Source organism: Pseudorca crassidens, chromosome 13 (genome assembly GCF_039906515.1).
Source record: "Pseudorca crassidens isolate mPseCra1 chromosome 13, mPseCra1.hap1, whole genome shotgun sequence".
Lineage (NCBI taxonomy): Eukaryota > Metazoa > Chordata > Mammalia > Artiodactyla > Delphinidae > Pseudorca > Pseudorca crassidens.
This window is the reverse complement of record NC_090308.1, coordinates 78,817,399-78,840,664: the sequence shown is the minus strand read 5'-3', so window position 1 is coordinate 78,840,664 and position 23,266 is coordinate 78,817,399. Positions and strand designations below refer to the sequence as shown.

At 41.4% G+C, this 23,266-nt stretch overlaps 1 protein-coding gene across 1 annotated transcript; it reads right to left on the bottom strand.

The window, feature by feature from the left end:
• Positions 1–1,206: 1,206 nt before the first annotated feature.
• Positions 1,207–19,204, bottom strand: CGAS (cyclic GMP-AMP synthase). The gene is made up of 5 exons (XM_067702775.1): positions 16,674–19,204; positions 12,323–12,542; positions 10,852–11,094; positions 5,265–5,367; positions 1,207–2,381 (listed from the first exon to the last, which is right to left on the bottom strand). Exons 1-5 carry the CDS (start codon positions 17,310–17,312, stop codon positions 2,030–2,032), a joined length of 1,557 nt encoding a protein of 518 aa, XP_067558876.1. The 5' UTR covers positions 17,313–19,204; the 3' UTR covers positions 1,207–2,029.
• Positions 19,205–23,266: the final 4,062 nt, after the last annotated feature.

Sequence of the window (23,266 nt, the reverse complement as noted above, 5' to 3'; positions counted from 1 at the left end):
TAGGTGAGCTTCCCTGGTCGGCAGTATTCCATGTGTATTGTTATACATTGATGCCAAGAGATAAAACGTATCCATGGCTCCCCAGGGAAAAAAGAATAGAACGCCTGTGTTTGGTACCCTCATGGACTATGCTTTATGTGCTTTTTCCCTTAGCTAATTTTAACCTATAGCCTTACCCTGTAATAAACTGTAACCATGAGTATACTGGTTTCAGTTGAGTTCTTTCTAGTGAATTATCAAACCTGAGAATGATTTGGAGAATCTCCTGAAACTGCAACTGATGTCAGAAGTGAGAGTAGTCTTGTGGGTAGTGTTTTCCCCCAACTATACAGTTGTTTACACTGACATAACACTCTTAAGTGATTCCCCTCCCCTTGAGCATGGGGGGGACCAATCACTTGCTTCCAACCAACTATATGGTAAAGGTTATGGAATGTACATGATCATGTGTATGTAATTATGTTAAATAAGACTGTTGCACCCTCTTGCTGGAGTCTCTCCCTCTCCCCCAGCTTTGAAGTGCTGCCATGTTATGGGCTGCCAATGCTGGGAGTTCACATGGCAGGGAACTGAAAGCAGTTTCTAGCAGCTGAGGGCAATCTCTGGCCAACAGTAACCGAAGTTCTCAGTCTTAAAACTGTAAGAAACTGAATACTGCCAATAAAAGTGGATCTTTCTCCAGTCAAGCCTCAGATAAGACTGCAGCCCCAACTGACACCTTGACTGAAGCCCTGTGAGACCCTGTGCAGAACCATGCCCGGAATCCTGATCCACAGAAACTGTGAGATAATAAGTGTGTACTGTTTTAAGCCACGAAGTTTGTGGTGAGTTGTTATACAGCAGTAGGAAACGAATATAGTCCAACCCCCTCTACCACCGTCACTCACAAGCACTCAGGCCCTATCCTCTCCATGTAACTATTCATAATCCTGATAAGGTTAATAGTCAATAGTTATAATATTACTTTGAATTCACAAATACTTACAGTTGAGTAATATTCTCAAATTAGACTATGATTAGTTTTCTTGCACACATTCATTTTTTCCTGGAGTTAAAAGTAGCTTGGATTTTTTTGTTTGCCTAAGTTTCTATTTATTTATCATACACTGTCCCCAAAACTCTCCTCCAAATGTCCAACTTTTAGTACGTTCAAACACATTAGCTTGTTGAAGATAACAAAAAATGCACAAGCATAAAGAAGACTGATACATTCAATATTTTAATTTTAAAACCTTTCGCACTAGAAGACACAAAAATTGGTGTAGACAGTCTACACAGAAGTTATTCATGATATGAGAATGACAACAAAATGACAATGAGAAAACAATAAAAAAAAAGCCAGTAAGAAAATGTGCAAAATATCTGAATAGGAAAAAGTTAACAGACAGCAACTGCCTCAAGTTGAATGCTGCCTAAGTGCAGAGGAGAGAGGATGGCATTTTATACCATACCCTTTTCTTTGAGTTTTGTACCATGTGTGTATTGCCTTTTCAGAAATACATATAAAAGTATTACTTAAAAGAAAGTAAGTTATGTTTTATATTTAGCCATGTGTAGAAAAGTATCCTATATTTTTCTATGAAAGATTAAGAATTTCCCAGGACACACAGAACCTATTTTTTCATTTCCTTCTTACCTATCCTAACACATAGGACAGGACATGGCTTCCAAACATATTTGTATGTTAAACAAAACCTACCAGTTCGTGGAGGCAATGACCTTGCCTCCTTCCACACATCTGTGCTAGGTGAGAGGTGGTGTTCAGTCAGTGCTTGATGACTTTAATTGAGGTGATATGTATTTTGTCCTTCTTTTCATGACACTCTGGTAAAGCTTTTATATTTTAAATACTCCTTTGCTTCTTATTCCTTGAATAATCTGTTTCCTAGGATAATCCATCCTTTTATATTGATTAGAGTTTATGAAGAGAAACGGAGAGCTGAATAATCATTTTAGTCAATCATTGCTGTGATGCATTTCAATGATTATAAAGTCACTCTAATTCTTGATTCTTTTTAAAAATATAATTTCAAAATTCACCAAAAACTGGAAATCCATTGTTTCTTTCATATTCAATTTGCTTTGACAGAAATTCTTTACTTAGCTTGTCAATATGGTCTCGAGAGAAGAGATTGACTTCAGGAATGAAATAATGCTCAAGTTGTTCTGTCTTGAGGCACTGAAGAAAGTATGTCACACAGTTATCAAAGCAGAGCTCCAAATCCTTGGAGTGCCACTGACTGTCATCTGGGTCCTGGGTACAGATGTGAAAGAAGGCAGTTTTCACATGATAAGAACAGAACTTATCCAGTTCCTTTCGGTTTCCAAACTTTTTTTTCAGTTGTTCTAAAAGATATTTCATTAGTTTTAAACACTCTTTCCTGTTGAATAAAAAAGAAAACCATTTATTTTTACTTCTTTACAACCTGTTTCATTCCACAAAGAACTTTAGGTATCTTACAAGAAAAACATAAGAGATATAGCAAACAATACAGATATTATAATACATATAGATACAGAAAACAATAAAGATGTTGGGTTGGCCAAAAAGTTCCTTTGGTTTTTAAGTAAAAGACACATTTTTCGTTTTCACCAAGAACTTTATTGAACAACGTATTCACTGTTTTGCTCCACTACCTTCTGCCATTTTTCAGGCAACTTCGTAATTCCATCTTCCCAAAACTTCTTATCTTTTTGAGCAGAGAACTGTTCCAGGTCCCAGAACTGTCACAGTCTTCCAGGGAATCGAAATTTTTTCCATTAAGAGAATTTTGTAAAGACCGAAATAAATGGAAATCCGCAGGTGCAATGTCTGCTGAATACGGCGGATGAATCAGAACTTCCCAGCCAAGCCGTAACAGTTTTCGCCTCAAAGAAATATGAGGTCTTGGGCTTCCCTGGTGGCGCAGTGGTTGAGAGTCCGCCTGCTGATGCAGGGGACACAGGTTCGTGCCCCGGTCCGGGAGGATCCCACGTGCCGCGGAGCAGCTGGGCCCGTGGGCCATGGCCGCTGAGCCTGTGCGTCTGGAGCCTGTGCTCCGCAGCGGGAGAGGCCACAACAGTGAGAGGCCCGCGTACCGCAAAAAAAAAAAAAAAAAAAAAAAGAAAAATGAGGTCTTGCATTATCCTGATGGAAGATTATGCATTTTCTGTTGACTAATTCTGGACGCTTTTCGTCAGTGCTGCTTTCAGTTGGTGTAATTGGGAGCTGTACTGTTGGAATTGTTTGGTTTTCCAGAAGGAGCTCATAATAGGGGACTCTGTTCCAATCCCACCATATACACAACATCACCTTCTTTGGATGAAGACCAGCCTTTGGTGTGGTTGGTGGTGGTTCACTTTGCTTGCCCCACGATCTCCTCCATTCCACATTATTGTACAGTATCCACTTTTCATCACCCGTCACAAATTTGTTTTAAAAACGGAACGTTTTTGTTACATTTCAATAGAGAATCGCATGCGGAAATATGGTCAAGAAGGTTTTTTCACTTAACTTATGTGGAACCCATAAGTTAAACACCAAAGCAGTGAACATAACCAAGCTGGTGCAAATGATTTTCAATGTTTGATTTGGATATTTTGAGCATGTCGGCTATCTCCTGCGTGGTATAACGTTCATTGTTCTCAATTAATGTCTCGATTTGATCGCTATCAACTTCAACTAGTCTACCCAACTGTGGAGCATTGTCCAGCGAGAAATCTCCAGCATGAAACTTCGCAAACCACTACTGACATGTTCGATCAGTCACAGCACCTTCTCCACACACTGCACAAATCTTTTTTTGCGTTTCACAGTTGCGTTTTTACCTTTCTTGAAATAATAAAGCATGATATGCCAAAAATGTTGCTTTTTTCCTTCCATCTTCAATATTAAAATGGATACACAAAAATTCACCGACTTTGATAAGCTTTCTTTTAAATGCACATTGATATGACAGCTGTCAATACAATCTAACAAAATTGTTTCAAATGATGTTAAAGACAACTAAGTGCTACCAGAGCCATCTTACGGAAAAAACTGAACGAACCTTTTGGCCAACCCAATATATATAAATAATATAATTACAGAGTCATTCTAAAACTTAATTATTTTTTCAAATACATGCTTTAAAGTTTCAAGAACCTATTTTTTCCTTTCCTCTTCCCCGTTCCTGGCTTAAATGTTTTATTCTATCAGGATTAATTCAACTGCATGAAACCGGCAGATATTTATATTATCCAGTTATTTAGTACCTAGAAAAATCTTGTTTTAATTTTTATAAAATGATTTTGTCTTATTTTGGTTTACATTAATCATCCAGTTGTTTAGCAGTTGACAAAATTTAACGTTTATAAAATTACTAAGCCTAATCAACAATATATTTTTCTTAATCCTTGCTTCAAAGCCTGCATATGAAGCCTTAAAGAACTTCCTGTGCCTGCACATTGGGCATTCTTGTTTTAACCTTTTAACTTTTGTGATCCTTATTCCAGACAACTTTAGGAACTCAAATGAATGATTCCTTTTCAAGCTCAGTTCTTTATGGTGCCTATGCTACCAAGAAAAATAATTACCCATCTCTCAGTGTTGTTTCAAATTTACCTGGTCAGTCCCTGGCCTTCAACACAGCCAAACCACCTCAAAGCAAGCACCAGCATCCAATAAGAGTGGTCCTTTGGTCTCCTCCCATTATGCAACATTAATATTCATTACCTTGAAGCAACCAGAACACTAAGACAAATCCAATTGTCACAGCTCGTCACGACTAGTGTTCACACCCTTCGCTCTGTCCTACTTTCATACATCTACATCCATATAATCCAGGCTCAGGACTATGCTCCCCAGCACTGCCTTCTCTTTTTTTTTAATTTTAATTATTTATTTGTTTGGCTGTGCTGGGTCTTAGTTGTGGCACGCACGCAGGATCTTCGTTGCCGCGTGCGGGATCCTTTAGTTGTGGCATGCAGGCTCTTAGTTGTGGCATGCAGGATCTAGTTCCCTGACCAGGGATCAAACCCGGGCCCCCTGTGTTGGCAGCTTAGAGTCTTAACCACTGGACCACCAGGGAAGTCCCATCATTGCCTTCTAACAACACTCTTCCTTAGTCCCTTGGACCTGGCTTCCTTGGTTTCATTCTTACACTCTAATACTCCAGGTCAATCCAGCCATGCACTGCCCCCAGGACTCAAGCCAGCAATGATCATCTTCAGGTTTAAACTATGGAGTCAACAAAGAACTAAGCATTCTATTGATAATCTGTCATTTCACAAAATAAGGAGGTTACCTGCAACATTTCACTCCATCAATTTCACAGCATGTTTTAGATTGTCCGTGATTTTTCAAAATTTCCTTTTCAATGTGAGAGAAGGACAGACGCCATGTTTCTTCTTAATTTCCAAAAGAAAAATAGAAAAGCACTTTACCAAAAACAAACAATATAAACAACACAATATTTAAATGATTTCCATCATTAAAATATCATCCTGAAAAATTTCTAGAGGGAGATAGACCAAAAGAAGTGAACAGATAAATAATGTGATTACATATTAAAACAAGTGATTTGAACAAGCAAACAATGTGCCAAGATAGAAAAAAAACTGGGGGGAGAACTCAGGGCTTAATACATTTAGCCATGGTGAGACGTATTACCTTTCATATATTGCTAAATACAGTCTGTTGACGTTTTGTTTCAATAATAATTTGAATTGATTGATTGAAGTTTTTTGTTTATCCTTTTATACCATCCTTGCAAGTTTGGGTATTCACGTAAAATGAACCAGGGAACATTTCCTTTTTTTCTATTTTTTGCGAGTTTATGTAAGAATAGAATGATCTCCCCCTTCTCCCCAAGTTTTAACCATGGATAGCTCTTTTAAGCTCTGACCATCCTATCACTATCTTGTTTTAATCAGAAATTGGTTTATAATTTTAAAAATCAATCAATATAATCTGTCACATTAACAGAATAGGGGAAAAACATATGATCAACTCAACAGAAGCAGAAAGTACAGCTAATAAAATTTAACATTCATTCATCATTAAAAGAAAACACCTCTCAGTAAGTTAAATGTGGATGGAAACCTGATCTAATAACAGGTAGATTATAAAAAAAAAACCATAGCAACATGATAATCTAATGTAAAATGTAGAAGTTTTTTCTTTGAAATCAGGAAGGCAGGCTGTGTGCTATCCCTATTTCTGTTCAACATGCATTGGCTACCCTAGCAAGCACAGTAAGAGAAGGAAAAATGAAAGCTATCATTACTGATAGATGATATAACTGTATATGTAGAAAATACAAAAGAAGCTGGGTGACAGGTATGCATGAGTTCAATATATTCTTCAGTCTACTTTTCTATTGGTTTAAAATTTTTCATAATAAAAAGTTACAATTGTCTATGCGTAAATCTAACAAAAGACATATAAACTTTCTGTGGAGAAAATTCAAAAACTTCACTGATGGGCTTCCCTGGTGGTGCAGTGGTTGAGAGTCCGCCTGCCGATGCAGGGGACACGAGTTCGTGCCCCGGTCCAGGAAGATCCCACATGCCGCGGAGCGGCTGGGCCCGTGAGCCATGGCCGCTGCGCCTGCGCGTCCGGAGCCTGTGCTCCGCAACGGGAGAGGGCACAACAGTGAGAGGCCCGCGTACCACAAAAAAAAACACCACAAAACCCACAAAAAACTTCACTGGAAGGTATTAGAGGAAATCTAAATAAATGGAGATGTGCACCAAAAAAATGGGAGAGAAGAGATAAATCTCCAATGCAGAATATCAAATAATTTGTGTAAATACTCTGCTCTTGAAGAGGTGAGCTTAGGGACTTCCCTGGTGGTACAGTGGTTAAGACTCCACACTCCCAATGCAGGGGGCCTGGGTTTGATCCCTGCTCAGGGAACTAGATCCCACATGCATGCCGCAACTAAGAGTTCGCATGCCGCAACTAAGGAGCACATGAGCCACAACTAAGACCCGGCACAAACGAATAAAAATAAATAATTTAAAAAAAATAAAGAGGTGAGCTTAAGTGTGAGCTGTGCACAGTGACTTCCTTCCAAATAACACAGTATGAAAAGGGGGAAAGAGAGGATATTAACAGTCGAGAAACCTGGCAAACACTCCCTCAGCCAGGTGATCGAGGTCCACACCAGCAGTGCTAAGTCATACTCACGATGTACCCTTGATGTAATAGGATGAGAATGGCATTTCAACTCTGCGGTCCTCCTCCACCAAACTCAGAACTCCAGTCTAACCCACAAGAAAAGCATGAGACACATGCCAAACGAGGGACGTTCCACAGAATATCTGACTGGTACTCCTCAAAACTGTCAAGGTCATCAAATACAAGGCAAGACTGTGAAACTGTCACAGTCAAGAGGAGTCTAAGGAGACGTGACAACTAAATGCAATGTGTTATCCTAGATGGGATCTTGGAACAGAAAAAGGACATTAGGTAAAAATCAAGGAAATCTGAGTAAAGTATGGACTTTAATTAACAAGACTATACCAATATTGGTTCATTAATTATGACAAATGTGTCATATTAATGTAAGATGCTAATAATGGGAAATAGGTATGCGGTATACAGCAACTCTCTATATCATCTTTGTACTTTTTCTGCAAATCTTACACTATTCTAAAATTAAAAGTTTATTTTAAACAACCATGTTGAAGTATCATTTCTCTCTTTTTGGATTATTGGCAAAAATTCCAAAGGGTTTAATGAGTTCTGTTGTTAAAGCTGAGGGTGAAATGGGAACTCTCATACACTTCTGTGGGAATGCAAATTGGTGAATTCTGCACGGAGGTGATTTTGGCAATACCAGCAAAATTAGATATGGATTTACTATTCCTTGACCAGCTGTGAAAACAGACTATAAAAAGGAATGGGTGCTCAAAAAAAACAAAAACACTAATTCGAAAAGATACATGCACCTCAATGTTCACAGCAGCATTATTCACAATTGCCAAGATACAGAAGCAACCTAAGTGTCCATCAACAGATGAATGGATAAAGAAGACGCGGTATATATATACAGTGCAATACTACTCAGCCATAAAAAAGAACGAAAGTTTGCCATTTGCAGCAACATGGATGGACTTGGAGGGCATTATGCTAAGTTAAATAAGTCAGACAGAGAAAGACTAATACTGTATGACGTAATTTACATGTAGAATCTAAAAAATAAAACAAACTAGTGAAGATAACAAAAAAGAAGACGACTCACAGATAGAGAACAAATGAGTGGTAATCAGTGGGGGGGGAGGGGCAGATACAAACTACTGGATATAAGATAGGCTACAAGGGTGTAGTGTACAACACGGGAAGTACAGCTAATATTTTGTAGTAACTGTAAATGGAAAGTAACCTTTAAAAACAGTATAGAATTTTTTTTAAAAAAGGAACGAGTGCTATCTCTACACAGAGCTATGGAGTGATAACCTAGATATCTTATTAAGTGAAAATAGAAAAGTACTTTTTAAAGAGGGGGTGTTGCATATGAATATATATACATATATATATATATATGTATTTACTTGTACTTTTTAAAAATGAAAGGTGAACTGAAAACAATTATAGGGCTTCCAGTCAGAGAAGGAGAGAAGAGTGTAGAGGAAACATAAAGGGAAGCTATGTTTCCCTAAGAATACTTTTTTCTGTAGCTTTGACTTTGGAACCATGTGAATGCTTTATAAATTTATGAAACAAAGCTAAATTAAAATTTAATTCCAATACCTAAAATTAGAAACAATAATGAAAACAATGAATTTAAGCATACTGAGTTGGGTAGCTTAACCACCTGGAGGAATTTTTTCAAGTGGGTTTAAACTTAGTATTTTGAAATCCTTCAAAAATATACAGAAAAAGTTGAAAGAATTTTATAGTAAACATTCACATGCCTACCACCTACATTCTACAATTAATGTTTTGCTATACTTGCTTTATCACATATTTATCTATCCATCCATAAATTCTTTTTTTTTAAGAAAACTGTTATTTTGAAACAAGTTGTGGATGGGGACTTCCCCGGTGGTCCAGTGGTTAAGAATCCACCGTCCAATGCAGCGGATGCGGGTTCGATCCCTGGTCGGGGAGTTAAGATCCCACATGCCGCCAGGCAACTAAGCCCACACACCACAACTACTGAGCCCGTGTGCTCTGGAGCCTGCGCACCACAGCCAAAGATCCTGCATGCCACAACAAAGATTCTGTGAAGACCTGACGCAGCCAAATAAATAAATAAATATTTGTTTAAAAAATTTAAAAAATAAAACAAGTTGTGGAACTAAGTAGAATACTTTACCCATAAACACTTCAGCATGAATATTATGAACTGGAGTTCAATATTTATTTGCGTGTGTGATTTTTTAGGTAAGATTTGCAAACAGTGAAATGCACACACCTTAAATGTAGCATTTGATGAGTTTTGACAAATGACTACACCTGTGTCATTTGTTTTTTGTTTTCTTTCATTTATTTATTTGGTTGTCTTGGGTCTTAGTTGTGGCACGTGGGTTCTTTGCTGCCACACATGTGTTCTTTGTTGCCGCGTGCGGGATCTTCCTTGAGGCAAGCAGGATTTTTAGTTGCGGCGTGTGGGATCTTTTTAAACCCCCATCAAAAAGTTATCATCACCCCAGAAAGTTCTCTCCTGTCCCTTCCTAATCAACCCCCAGCACCTCAGGCAACCTCTGCTCTAATTTTTAAAAAACCATAGATAAATTCTGCTTGTTCTAGAACTTACTATAATTGAGATAATACAGTATGGACCCTTTGTTTCTGTTTTCTTTCACCTGTCTTAATGTTTTTAGTATTCATCCATCCTCTTATCAGTGGTTCATTGTTTTTTGTTGTTGAGTAGTATTCCATTTTACGAATATACTACAGTTTGGTTATCCATTATCTTTTGATGGACTTCTGGGCTATTTCCAGATTTGGGCTAGTACATATATTCTTATATAAATGTGTTATGGACTTAATGCTGGATTAGGGAAGATATATGTTTAACCTTTTAAGAAACTGCCAGACCTTTTCTCAAAGGGATTGTACCGTATTACACTTCCATCAACAGTGTATGAATTATTTTTTTTTAAATAAAGCTTTGCATGTTCATTGATTGGAATGTCAAAATTGAAATTGATGAATAACTTTTTAAAATATTTAAATAAATTTAAAATGCTGGGTAGATAGTTTAGATATCTGGGAATATTGTAGTTTTATTGATTTTTTTTCTATTTTAGCACTTACTGCATCTATGCTTTGACATGAGGTATTGAGAAATATGATGAAATGTGTATACAGTCCCTGCCATGCTCATGAAGTATCATTCTGAAAATGAACTTCAATGCAAAGACATACCTTCTAGGTTTATTTTGTGTGTAACGATACTTGTACTTAGTTGACATTCAATCTCCTATGTTAGATAAAGTAAACTATGGATGATTACAAGTTTGAAGGAATCTGTATATTTTTTAGTGTAATAAAAACATATACAGATGAGCAAACAGGTTTAGCAGGGCTCGATAACTAGCCCCAGATCACACAGCTAGTAAGGGAAGAAGCCTCAGGATGCAGATCCAGGGCAGTCTGACTCCAAGGCCAGTACTTGCTTTTCTTTATTAAAAACAAACAAACAAAAACAACATTCAAACATGGGCTAGTAGACATTTTAAAGCTGAGTACTTGACATTACCATTACAATTATGCCCTTTTCAATTCCATCTATCACCAAACTCCCATCTTGTAGCCTGTTTAGCCTAATGGCTCTTGAAATGCCAATAGCACGAGTTGATCTTTCACTGCCCTAGTATGTAACATTAACGACTCTTTTATATGGACGTCTTTTAAGTTAACCTTCATGGTCAAGATACCTTGAAAACCACTTCCTTCCTTTGCATGCTTGGGTACCAGGTAAAATGGCAGTCGTCTTAAACTGTTCCTGACTTTTGCTCCAAGCCAGTTACTGATGGGCAGGCCTTCCATGGTGCTAGCAGGCCAGCTGCTTTTGGATTCCAAAGCCAGGATTATATCGACAGATATTTCTTTAGGTTTTCTAACCAGAAGTGTTACTGCAGGGCTCCCTCTTCTCTTCCTCTCCACCATGACATCTGTATCTGTTTAAACATATTAATAAAGAAGAAAGGGCTTATCAATCCACTTTTCTCTAAAAACACAGGGAAAATAACATAGCTATAATTGGAGATCCATAAGTACTAAGTGTAAGATGAAAATTAGTTCTAAAGAAGAAAATGACCCCACAAGGCAGTGTTTTACTCATTGAGCCAGTATTTATTGATGATACCCATTATGGGGTATATTATCAAGATTCTGTCTGGTATATAAAACGAGTAGCCCCCAAAGACTTTGGGGTTTGGGAGTGCTGTGATTAAATTTTCATTTAAATTTGTGTATGGGGGTTTGGAGGGAAGCCTACATAAGAGGCCAGATGAGCAGCAGGGAGGAGAGGGGTGATTCAGAAGACCTCAGCGGGAATTCCCTGGCGGTCCAGTGGTTAGGACTCCACGCTTTTGCTGCCGAGGGCACAGGTTCAAGCCCTCGTCGGGGAACTAAGAACCTGCAAGCTGTGTGGCACGGCCAAACTGAAAAAAACAAAACAGCAACAGCCCAGCCCGGAGGGTGGAGGCGTGTCATACAGAGAGGCAGTGAGCACCAGGACCCAGGGAGCAAGCACTGCTCACTGCAGCATTATTCACAACAGCCAAGATGCTTGAGACAACCTAGGTGTCCTCTGATGGATGAATGGGTAAAGAGGTTGTGGCATATATAGACAATGGAATATTATTCAGCCTTAACAAGGAAGGAAATCCTGCCATTTGTGACAATATGGATGAACCGGGAGGTCGTTGTGCTAAGCAAAGTGCATGACCTCATTTATATGGAGAAGCTAAGAAAGTCAAACACAGAGAAGCAGACTGTAGAATGGAGGTTACCAGGGGCGGGGAGGTGGGAGAAGTGGGAAGATGTTCATCAAAGAGTACAGAGTTAGGGCTTCCCTGGTGGCGCAGTGGTTGAGAGTCCGCCTGCCAATGCGGGGGACATGGGTTCGTGTCCCCAACTGCTACCACTTCTCCCAGTTCACTCCCTTCAAAGCATGCATTGCAAAAAAAAAAAAAAAAACAAAAAAACAAAAAAACAAACAAAATGGAGTCAATCAACATTTAGGAAGAATACCAAGAAAATATAGTAGACTAAAATCAAGAGCAAAGAGTTGTTTCTAGGAGGTAGTAGTCAACAGTCTGCTGCAGGGAGATCAAGAAAGATCAGGAGAGGCAATTAGTAGATATGATTAGATCTTTAAGAATCAAAAGTCAAAGATCTTACCTTCAATATTTTTAATTTCTTCCTTAATGATTTTCCTAAACTTGGACAGCATCTTAGAAGCTGATAATATTTCCCCTTCTAAAAACTGACCCAGAGGATTTCCTTTGGGATTTCTTTTGAACTTCACAAAGTAATGAGCACCACTGTTGTAATATTCTTCTAGCTGAATTCGGGGGACCTCCAGTTTGAACATAACGTCAAATTCATTAGGAGCAGAAATCTAAGAAACAGTAAAAATAGCACCAATGTGTTTGCTTGTGAATATTTTCCAACCAACTACAATTTTTTTTCTTAAAATTTCCACTTAAAATCCTACCATGAAAAGCAAGATTTCTAATATTTATACCCTCTGGGAGTGAGACTAGGGGAGCTAGGTGAAGAGTATTGGCTTCAGTTTGTAGGTTCTATACGCATTTTCTTAAAAACAATTAAAAATAATATGCAAGCTTTAAAAATCTGTACCAGTTTTTTCCTGAGATTAAAGCTTGATAAAATTAAAGAAATTTAAGGTGCTACCTTTTAAGTTACAAGCTACACACTGAGCCAGCCCCCTGTCACTGGTCTCAAAAATATGTGTAGTTACCTCCTGGCTAGTTGAGCAAGGGCCCTCTCCTTACAGCTAACAGTCAGCCAAATGAGTATGAGCTCCAAGTCATACACTAACTACATTAATGTCTTTGAACCACAGCATTTTAAGAGCTTCAGGGAATTCCCTGGCGGTCCAGTGGTTAGGACTCCATGCTTTCACTGCCAAGGGCATGGGTTCCATCCCTGGTCAGGGAGCTAAGATCCCACGAGCCGTGCAGCGTGGCCAAAAATAAATAAATAAATAAGAACTTCAAAGAATCTTCTTCATCACCACAATAATAATTACAGCAATTATAATAAATGATTATTTTCCTACATTAAAAATGCACAAGTGTTTTACTCATTAGGAGTATGCTTCAAGTACAGCTATTGGACTGTACTATTCAACACAGTATCTGGTAGCCCTATGTCTTTTTTTAAAAAAATTATTTATTTATTTATTTTTGGCTGCGTTGGGTCTTTGTTGCTGCACGCGGGCTTTCTCTAGTTGCAGTGAGCAGGAGCTACTCTTCGTTGTGGTACGCGGATTTCTCATTGTGGTGGCTTCTCTTGTTGTGGAGCACGGGCTCTAGGCCCGCAGGCTTCAGTAGTTGTGGCTCTCGGGCTCTAGAGCGCAGACTCAGTAGTTGTGGCGCGCGGGTTTAGTTGCTCCGTGGCATGTGGGATCTTCCCAGACCAGGGCTCGAACCCGTGTCCCCTGCATTGCCAGGCGGATTCTTAACCACTGCGCCACCGGGGAAGCCCTGCCCTATGTCTTTTGACCATGTGAACGTGGCTAGTCCAAACTGAGATGTACCGTGCTGTGCAGTGAACCGTGTCCTCTCAAAATTCATATATTGAAGCCCTAACCCCCAACGTAACTGTACCTGGAGACAGGGCTTTTAGGAAATAATGAAGGTTAAATGAGATCATGAGGGTAGGGTCCTAGTTGATAGGACTGGTGGACTTAGATGAAGTGAGATTGGTTGCTATGTCTCTGCACACATGCTCTGAGAAACACAGCGAGGACCCAGGGAGAAGGCGGCTATCTGCAAACCAGGACGACAGCCCTCACCAGAACCTAACCGTTCTGGCACCCTGATCATGGACTTCCAGCCTCCAGAACCATGAGAAAATAAATGTCTGTTGTTTAAGCCACTCAGTCGATGATATTTTACTATGGCAGCCCAAGCTGACTAGGACATACTATGGGGGTGAAACAAACACGTGAAGTGCCATCAGTGGGATGAAGTAAAAGCCTCTGAAAATCCACTTTTCCATAAAAGTAACAAGAACGTGGGCAGAAAAGGTCAAATTCAACTTTTTCAGGTCTTTGTAAATTAACCAAAGGCTTGCAACAATCCGAGGATTTATTCAAGAAAAATGGTCGAGGGCTTCCCTGGTGGCGCAGTGGTTGAGAGTCCACCTGCCGATGCAGCGGACACGGGTTCGTGCCCCAGTCCGGGAAGATCCCACATGCCGCGGAGCGGCTGGGCCCATGAGCCATGGCTGCTGAGCCTGCGCGTCCGGAGCCTGTGCTCCGCAATGGGAGAGGCCACAACAGTGAGAGGCCTGCGTACCGCAAAAAAAAAAAAAAAAAAAAGGTTGAATCCCAGTAAGGACAGTGAGCCTTGAGGGCACCCTAAATTGCCCTTTTCCCATCCCCAGCAGCATTCCCACTCCTGCCCAGAAACCCTCCACCAAGAGCAGCCAGAACTCCGACTTCTAATACCATAGGTTAGGTTTGCCTGTTTGGGAACATCATATAAACTGAATCATATAGTAGGTACCCTTTATACCTGACTTCTTTCATTTAACGCTGTGAGATTCATCTATATCGTTCTGTCTATAGTGGTAGTTTGTTCTTTTTCATTCTGTGTAGTATTCCACTGAATTAATGGAATATACCAAAATAGATTTACTTATTCTGTTGTTGAGTATTTGGGTTGTTTCCAGTTTTTAACTACTACAGATAGTTCTGAGTTTAACTGTTACAAAGTTGTTCTGAGCATTCTTACATATGCCTTTGGGCGGCCATGAGCACCCGTTGCTATTGTATATGTGCCCAGGAGTGGGGCTGTTGGACCACAGGACAGGCAAATCTTGAACTTTAGAAAAAAATGTCAGTTTTCAAGAGGTAGTAACAATTTATCCTCCCAGCATTAATGCAAGGGAGTTTCAGTTGCTCCACATCTCCTCCAAACTTGGAATTGTCAAGTCTTTCAAAATTTTAGCTCAAGAAACAAAAATCAGTCCATGTGGACAAGGGGAAGAGTGACATGAAATGAAGTTGAAGCGGAGGCCGGGGCTCAGATTCTGCGAGGACCTGTAGATCCTGGAAAGGAGTTCAGATTTTATTCCATCATGTTCATTGAGAAGCCAGGTTTTAGCTTTGTATTTTTAAAAATTTACTCTGGCCTCTGTGGAGATATTATAAGAAGGCAAATAAGGAGATTGGAAAGGCAAAATTCAGGTGAAAGATGATGGTGGCTTAGAGGGAGGCGGGGGTGAGCTGCTGGGGATGGACAAAAAGAACATTATAAACTGGAAATCCCACGGGGAATTTCTACAAGAAAACTTCCAGATTTTCACCTAGAATTTGATAATATTACAATAAAATACATGAATGGAAATACATGAATGGATTCAATATGAATCCAAGTAAAAGAGTTAATGAGAAGTGTCTTTTGTCGATCCCTTTACCAATTATAAAGTTTGGAATCCAACTTTGAAATTTAAGTGTATGCATAACAGAAGAAAATACACCAAAATGACGGTGAATAAAACAAACAGGAATAATACTGTTCTTCTATATGCTTTTCTGAAATTTCCAGGGACATCAACACGGAACAGGGGCAAATACGGGAGAGGCTGAGGAAAGAGGTATGGAGCAGGGATACTGTTGTGCTGTGGGAACCTACTGAGAGCAGGCAGTGGGTCAACTCTACAATGAACACGTATATACCTTTTATAACCAGTTTTTTAAAAGCAATACATGTTTTAGATAAAACAAATTTCACTGAATTTCCTTCCATCAGCTTGATTTTCAAAAGGAGAGGGGTACTGCTATATTTAAAGTGGATAACCAACAAGAACCTACTGTATAGCACAGGGAACTCTGCTCAATATAAAGTAACAACCTAAACAGGAAAAGAATTTGAAAAAGAATAGATACATGTATATGTATAACTGAATCACTTTTCTGTACTCCCGAAACTAACACAACATTGTTAATCAACTATACTCCAAAACGAAATAAAAAGTTTTAAAAAATAAATAAATAAAAAGGAGAGTGGTTCTGATGGGAGACCGTTCTCTGTCTTTTCGTTCTCTAGTTCTAACTAATAACTTTCTCTTCCCTTTGGACCCTCCACATAATAGAACTGATCGACATTTATGTAGTAAGAATCATGCTCCAGGCAGATTAGTCTGATGCAAGTTTTGCTCACTTGGCTTTCAAGAAGCTTTAGATGGAATTATATGAGTGGTCTTCAGTGCTAAAAGAGTTTTAAGATCCAAAGACCGATACATACACCATCTTTCTGCGCTAAACAAGTATCACTGAGTCCATAGCAATAAAATGAGCAGCCGTATAAGGGTTCAAAGTTGTGCAAAACGTTCTGTGACAATGGAGCTTGCAATCTATATGGGAAGCCGAAACAAAACAGCTATGTCACAGACCACAAAAGAACACGAGTCTGAGTTACTTCCGAAGGGAAGTGAGGGGCGCGTAGGAGGTGGATATGAGCCGCGGGAACTGCAGCGGAGGCGCGGCGCAGCTCACCTTCACGCGCTCGTAGTAGCTCCCGGTGCCCAGCAGCGCGACGCCTTTGAACTCGGACTCACAGCTCTGCAGTCTCCGCAGCAGGTGGTCCGTGAGCCTGTTCACTACCTCCGCCGCCTCAGAGATTTCCTGGCGGCTCAGCCTCAACTTGTCCAATACCGCCCGGGGCTTCCAGGCGCCGGGCGCCTCCTTCCCGCGCCCGAGACTGGAGACTGGGACCAGCGGGCCGGGGACCTCCGTGGGCCCGGGCTGAGGTCTCCGCTCCCGAGCGGAGTGCGCGGTGCCCTCGCGGCGAGATGCACGCCTGGGAAGGGGCGGCCCCGGGGCCGCGGGAGGCATCACCCCTTCGGTCCGAGCAGGCGGACCTTCCACTCGGTCCTCGGCGCGGGCGGCCCGCGCGCGTACCGGCCGCGCGCGTACCTGCCGCTTCTCCTGGGGTTCCGGGCCGCTCTTCTCCCTCCGGGATCCCGACGGCCTGGCGGGGCCGCACCTCCGCGCGCTGGGCCGGGCGGCCTCAGGGACGGCCGGGGACTCTCTAGGCTCGGTCGGGGCGCCCTTCACACGCGGCGCCGAGACCCTGGGGGCGGCGGCTTCCGCCTCCGAAGCTGCTCCCGTCGCCTTTCTGCGCCGCGGGGCCATTGCTGGCGCTCTCGTCTCCCCAGAGGGAGAAGACTCGGCTTCGGAAAAAGGCCTTGGGAGGAGGAGCCAGCAGTGGCGATTGGAAGTGAAACTTCAACATCTGGCGGGAACTCACCAAACGCTTCGCGGAAGAAGAGCCCAGAGCCAGGTGGCCACGGAGAGCCACGCCCCCGCCGCGGAGGGGCGGGCCCACGGCGCTCCCGCAGTCGCCCACTTTCTCGCCTTCGCGTGGAGCGGTACCGGCGGCTTGGGAACCGCAAAAACCCAACCCAGGGCAGCGCACAACACCTTCGCGAGCTTTGAAAGCCAGACGCATTTGCCGGCGTAGCGCCTACAAAATTTGGGGGAAACTATAACACCTTCTCGCACATTGAAGTTGACAGAGAAACTTTTTCAGTGTAAGTTTAAATAAAGCATTTTTTTTTATTAAAGGGAAATAGAAAATAAAATTTTTACTAGATGGAATGAGATGTGGATTGACTATAATTGGAATAAATATTTCATATTATTTGATTGTGTAAAAGCACGCACAATCTTAAACTGTGAAGTTCCTATTGGTGAGTTTTAGCCACTGGTTCTCAAAAGCCCATCAAAAAATGGCACGTGCATTTTAAATAATCCATACTGCTTTGGCGTTGTGATTCAAGAGTATCTTAATACAGGCTTTCAAGTATCGCTGTCTAAAGCCAAATCGTTTACAGAAATACGTATTTGACAGGAAGCCCCTAGGTTTAACGTGCCTGGTAGTTTTCTTTTTAACCATCCTAACCATTTTTAAGTGTACAGTTCTGTGTGAAACCATCTCCACTATCCATCTCAGAACTCTTCATCTTGAAAAACAGAAACTCTACCCACTAAGCCATAACACCCCATTCCCCCTGCTCTCTCCGGCTTCTGGTAAGAGCCCTTCTATTTTCTGTCTCTGAATTTGACACTCTGGGTACCTCATGTAAGTGGAGTCATACAGTATTTGTCCTTTTGTGATGGGCTTATTCACTTAATATAAAGTCCTCAAGGTTTATCTATGTTGGAGCAGGTGTCAGCCTTCCTTTTTAAGGCTGAATAATTTCATTGTACGTATGTACCACATTTTGTTTTCCATTCATCTGTCAATGGACAAAAATGCCTTGATTACCTTTTCAAAAGTTTTCTTTGAAACCAGTATTTTCCTATGTCCTTCTCTTTGAACTGTGATGTAAGAGATGTTTTTCTTTTGTAAAATGGAAGGAGGACTATTGTGTAATCAGACTTGTTGTCAAGCAGACCAATTTCAGGGAAATGTAAGTTGAAATGTGGAAAGCCGTTTCCTTAAAACTGCAGGTGTACTTGGGCTGTCTTCCAGGATGTGCAGGAGTATGCCTGCTCCAGACTGAAGACCTCTGCTCTACGGGTCTATTTTTGCTCTCCAAGGGCTCCGTGCTTGTCATGGAATCCTGTAAATGCCTCTATAGCTGGCTTAATGCTGTCTTCCAGCTGTTTCCAAAGTCTTCTAAAGTGCACTGGTGTTAGCTTAACCGAAAACGTGCAGGCAGCAATCAACCAGACCAGAATCAAATACCTCTTCTGCTGACCCGTCAAAGGAGGAAAACTTGTTTCTTGCTCAATCTTGCAGCAGCAATCAGTGTCCAAATTATAGCAGGAATGACTTTTTAGTTGAATCTTGATAACGAGTTTGGATTTTATCTAGTAGGGAAAAACAAGAGATGTGGGTATATATTTTAACTAGATGATTTTATATCTTCCCCTTTATATCTCATGTTTGTCTCAGTAATTCACTCAGTCACTCAACAAATATTTGGCACAAATACTATGTGCCAAGCTCAGTTCTAGGCTCTTGGGAGATATTGATAAACAAAGATCCTTGTCTTCCTGGAGCTTGCATTCTGTCAGGGAGAAACAGACAATAAACATAATACATATGTAAATTATCCCATATAGTAAAAAAGGATGAGCTATATTGAAAAAGGAAAAAATAGTGCAGGAATAATCAGGAGTGAGGAATGGTACAATACTAAAATAGTGAGAGAGTGACATTTGAGCAAAGATTTAAAGGAGGGGATACCCAGGGGAAGAGTGTTCCAGAAGAAGGAAAAGTTAATGCAAAGGACGTAAAGTGGGACTATGCCTAGTTGTTCAAACAACAACCAGTGTGGCTGGAGCTTATGAACTTTGAGGTGATGTGTGGGTTATCAACTTACTGCCTCTCAGCTCCAAACAAACCCTTCAATAAATGCTTTCTGATAAACAACAGAATTCCTTTAAGCATTTCTCTTTTAAAGTGCCCACTATGTTAACTTTTCTCAGTAGAAGTTGCTGGAGGAACATTGCAGGAGAAAGAGGTTTCCTGCAATCTCCAACGTAACAGAGGGAGTGGAAGGGGATTGACAGGGTGAAGGTCAGACTTGTGGGTGTGAGAACATCTGGTAAAGCCTGCAAAATGATCCCTCTGGGACCTTGCAGCCTTGGCCTGGCCATAACCTATCTAAAGCATACTAGGCAGGGAAACCAAGATTCCTGCCTGACCTACATACAGCTGCCTGTTATCCACAGGGTCCCATACCAGGCGTTTGATCCTTCTGCAAGACCCCTATGTTATGTAGCCCATGCTCTCTAAAGGCCTCCTGCCCTTGAGATCTGAATCCCTTCTTTTTTTTTTTTTTTTTTGCGGTACTGGGGCCTCTCACTGCTGTGGCCTCTCCCGTTGCGGAGCACAGGCTCTGGAAGCGTAGGCTCAGCGGCCATGACTCACGGTCCCAGCAGCTCCGCGGCATGTGGGATCTTCCCGGACCGGGGCACGAACCCGTGTCCCCTGTATCGGCAGGCGGACTCTCAACCACTGCGCCACCAGGGATGCCCTGAATCCCTTCTTAGTTTATTCTTCCTTGGGTACTCTCCCTCAGCCCTAGGGTACCATCTATAGTTTCCTTATATATATAGTTATTCTTTTATTATAGTTAATTATTATTATATTAAACATCTCCTGTTTAATCTACTGAGTGATTTCTATCTCCTGATAGGACCCAGACTGCTACAGAATTGGAACTGGGAGTGGTCCCAGGAGATAAAACCCTAAAGATGGGATTTGGGGATTGGTTTGGTTGTGCCCTTGGGCTAGAGTGCAGTGCTCAAGGAGGAAGAACCAGCAAAATGAGAAGGAGAGACCAGAAAAATAGGAGGAAAACCAGAAAATATTGATGTCTTAGAAGATAAGAAAGTGAATCAAGAAATGGCTGTGAACAAGACATGGAAGCAACCGAGATGTCCATCAACAGATGAATGGATAAAGAACATGTGGTATATATATACACAATGGAATATCGCTCAGCCATAAAAAAAAGAATGAGGGCTTCCCTGGTGGCACAGTGGTTGAGAGTCCGCCTGCCGATGCAGGGGACACGTGTTCGTGCCCCGGTCCGGGAAGATCCCACGTGCCGCGGAGCGGCTGGGCCCATGAGCCATGGTCGCTGAGCCTGCGTGTCCAGAGCCTGTGCTCCACAACGGGAGAGGCCACAGAAGTGAGAGGCCCGCGTACCGAGAAAAAAAAAAAAAAGACATAAACCTGTATTTGTTAGCATAGAAAAGTGTCCACGATAATCTATTATGTAAAAAGCAGATCACAATACAATGTATATAGGTCATAGATAGTATGATCACATTTTCACTAAAAAATAATGAAAATATATTTAAAATTAAAACTTAAAATCCAGTGCTGGCTACAGTGTGATGAAATGATCTTACACAGTTCGTACAACCTGATACAAAGTTTTTAGAAAGTTAATTTAGCAGTTATCAAAAATTTAAACATTGAAGAGTTGGTACTTCCCTGGTGGCACAGTGGTTAAGAATCCGCCTGGCAATGCAGGGGACACGGGTTCGAGCCCTGGTCTGGGAAGATCCCACATGCAGCGGAGCAACTAAGCCCGTGAGCCACAACTACCGAGCCTGCGCTCTAGAGCCCACGAGCCACAACTACTGAAGCCCGTGCGCCTAGAGACCGTGCCCTGCAGTAAGAGAAACCACCGCAATGAGAAGCCCGCACACCGCAACGAAGAGTAGCCCCCGCTCGCCGCAACTAGGGAAAGCCCGCACACAGCAACGAAGACCCAACGCAGCCAAAAATAAAAATAAATAAAGAGTTCCATAATTTTAAAAAGATATATGTACAAGGATGATCATAATATCAAAAAATTAGAAACGTGAACTAAGAATGCTGCCTGCCATGTTGGTAAACAAAGGATGTTGCAGCCATCAAGCCCACAAGCCCAGACAGTGAGCCCTGAGGGAACTCAGGATGGAAACCAGGAATGCCCATAACCTAGCAATCAACTGCTGCAGCCACCCACCCCCCAACGGTGCACCCTGAGGAGACTCAGGATGAGAGAACACAGGATACTGGCCCCAGATAGCTGAGGTGAATATCTAAGGAATGATTTCAGTGATCCAAGACTTTGCATCTTCCCATACATAGAAAAGTGCTAATTTTAGTAACCTGAGATGTCTGGCTTTCTTTAATTAACAATAATCTTTTGATGTTCCAACTTGTACCTGCCCTTGGTTGCAAAAACTCCTATATATCCTGGCTTCCCCCACGCCCACCTCTATGGAACAGTCTCTCAGAGTTATCTGAGATGCTGTCTCCCAGGCTTGAAGTCCTCAGAATGTCTGCTAAATAAAACATAACTCTCAACTTTTGGATTGTGCGTTTTTTTTCAGTCAACAGAAACAATCCAAATGCTCAGTAATTGGAGTTGATTAAATAAACTATGGTTCACATAAACAACTGACTATAATACTAAAAAGTGAGATAGATTCATATATACTGGCATAGAGATAGTAAAAAAATACATCGTTTAAAAAAGAAGCAAACTGAAAAGCAATATAATCAGTATTATACATGCAAAATAATAGTAGCATTAGTGTAAGTATGAAACACTAGGAGGCATTAGCAACAAAATGCTGACAATTATTATGGAGATGAGGGCCGGAAGGCCTGATGGAAGTTACAGGTTCCTTAACTCTCAAAGTTTTGTATTTCTGGAAGCTTTAAATTGTGCATAAAGAATGATTATTAGTAATGTAATAAGAAAAAAATTATGCATTCGATAGATGTTAATAATCAGAACAATTAAACTGCCACATGGGCTGTTTCACTATCTAACTAGTCAAAAGTTTCCTCTCTAAGAAAGATGTTTGTCTGCTCCCCCATGCCTTCAAGGCCTCTACTTGCCCAGCTTCAAGACCGAAGAAAGAGCCCGGAGTCATCAACAGAGACATCAATGGTTTAATGGATAGGGGGAGCTTACCTGTCTGAATCAAGGTCCTAGAGTGACACCGCACTGTGTACGGCGGAGGGCGGGCAGGACACAGGGCAGTCTTTGCTCCCAGGGGCAGAGGGAGGTTAGCAATTATAGGGGTAAGTAACTACAGGTCGACTCATTACCAGGGAAACCAGCCGAGGGGCACGCCCCCTCGCCAGCCCTTTGCTAAGCTATCACTAGCTAGGGCCTGGGGCAAGTATGTAGGAAGGTCAGTCATGTGAGTCGGGTGTAGGTGAGGCAGGAACCGGTTAAGCAGGGGATGTATAGAGAGCAAGAGAACAGCTACCTCCAGCGGCCTAACCATACAGAAGGTTTTAAAAATACCAACTGCAAAAGGCTGGACATTTAACCTTCAACCCTTCCATTCACCTAATTAGCCATCATGAATCTTTCATCCACAAATACATTTGAAGGCCTTTGAAATCGATTCCTATTCAGACTCTAGTCTTCATAAACAGAAGTCAAGGTGATAGCCGCACCAGAAAGTTCAAAGAATCTGATAAAGCAGTCATTCAAATTCTTGTTTGTAGGTGGCCACCTGGTGATCAGGGCAGCAATTCGCTGAAAAGGGCAAAAGATGACGGAGTAGGAGTCCCCCCAATCCAGAACCATATGGAATCAAACAGCGTGCGCCAA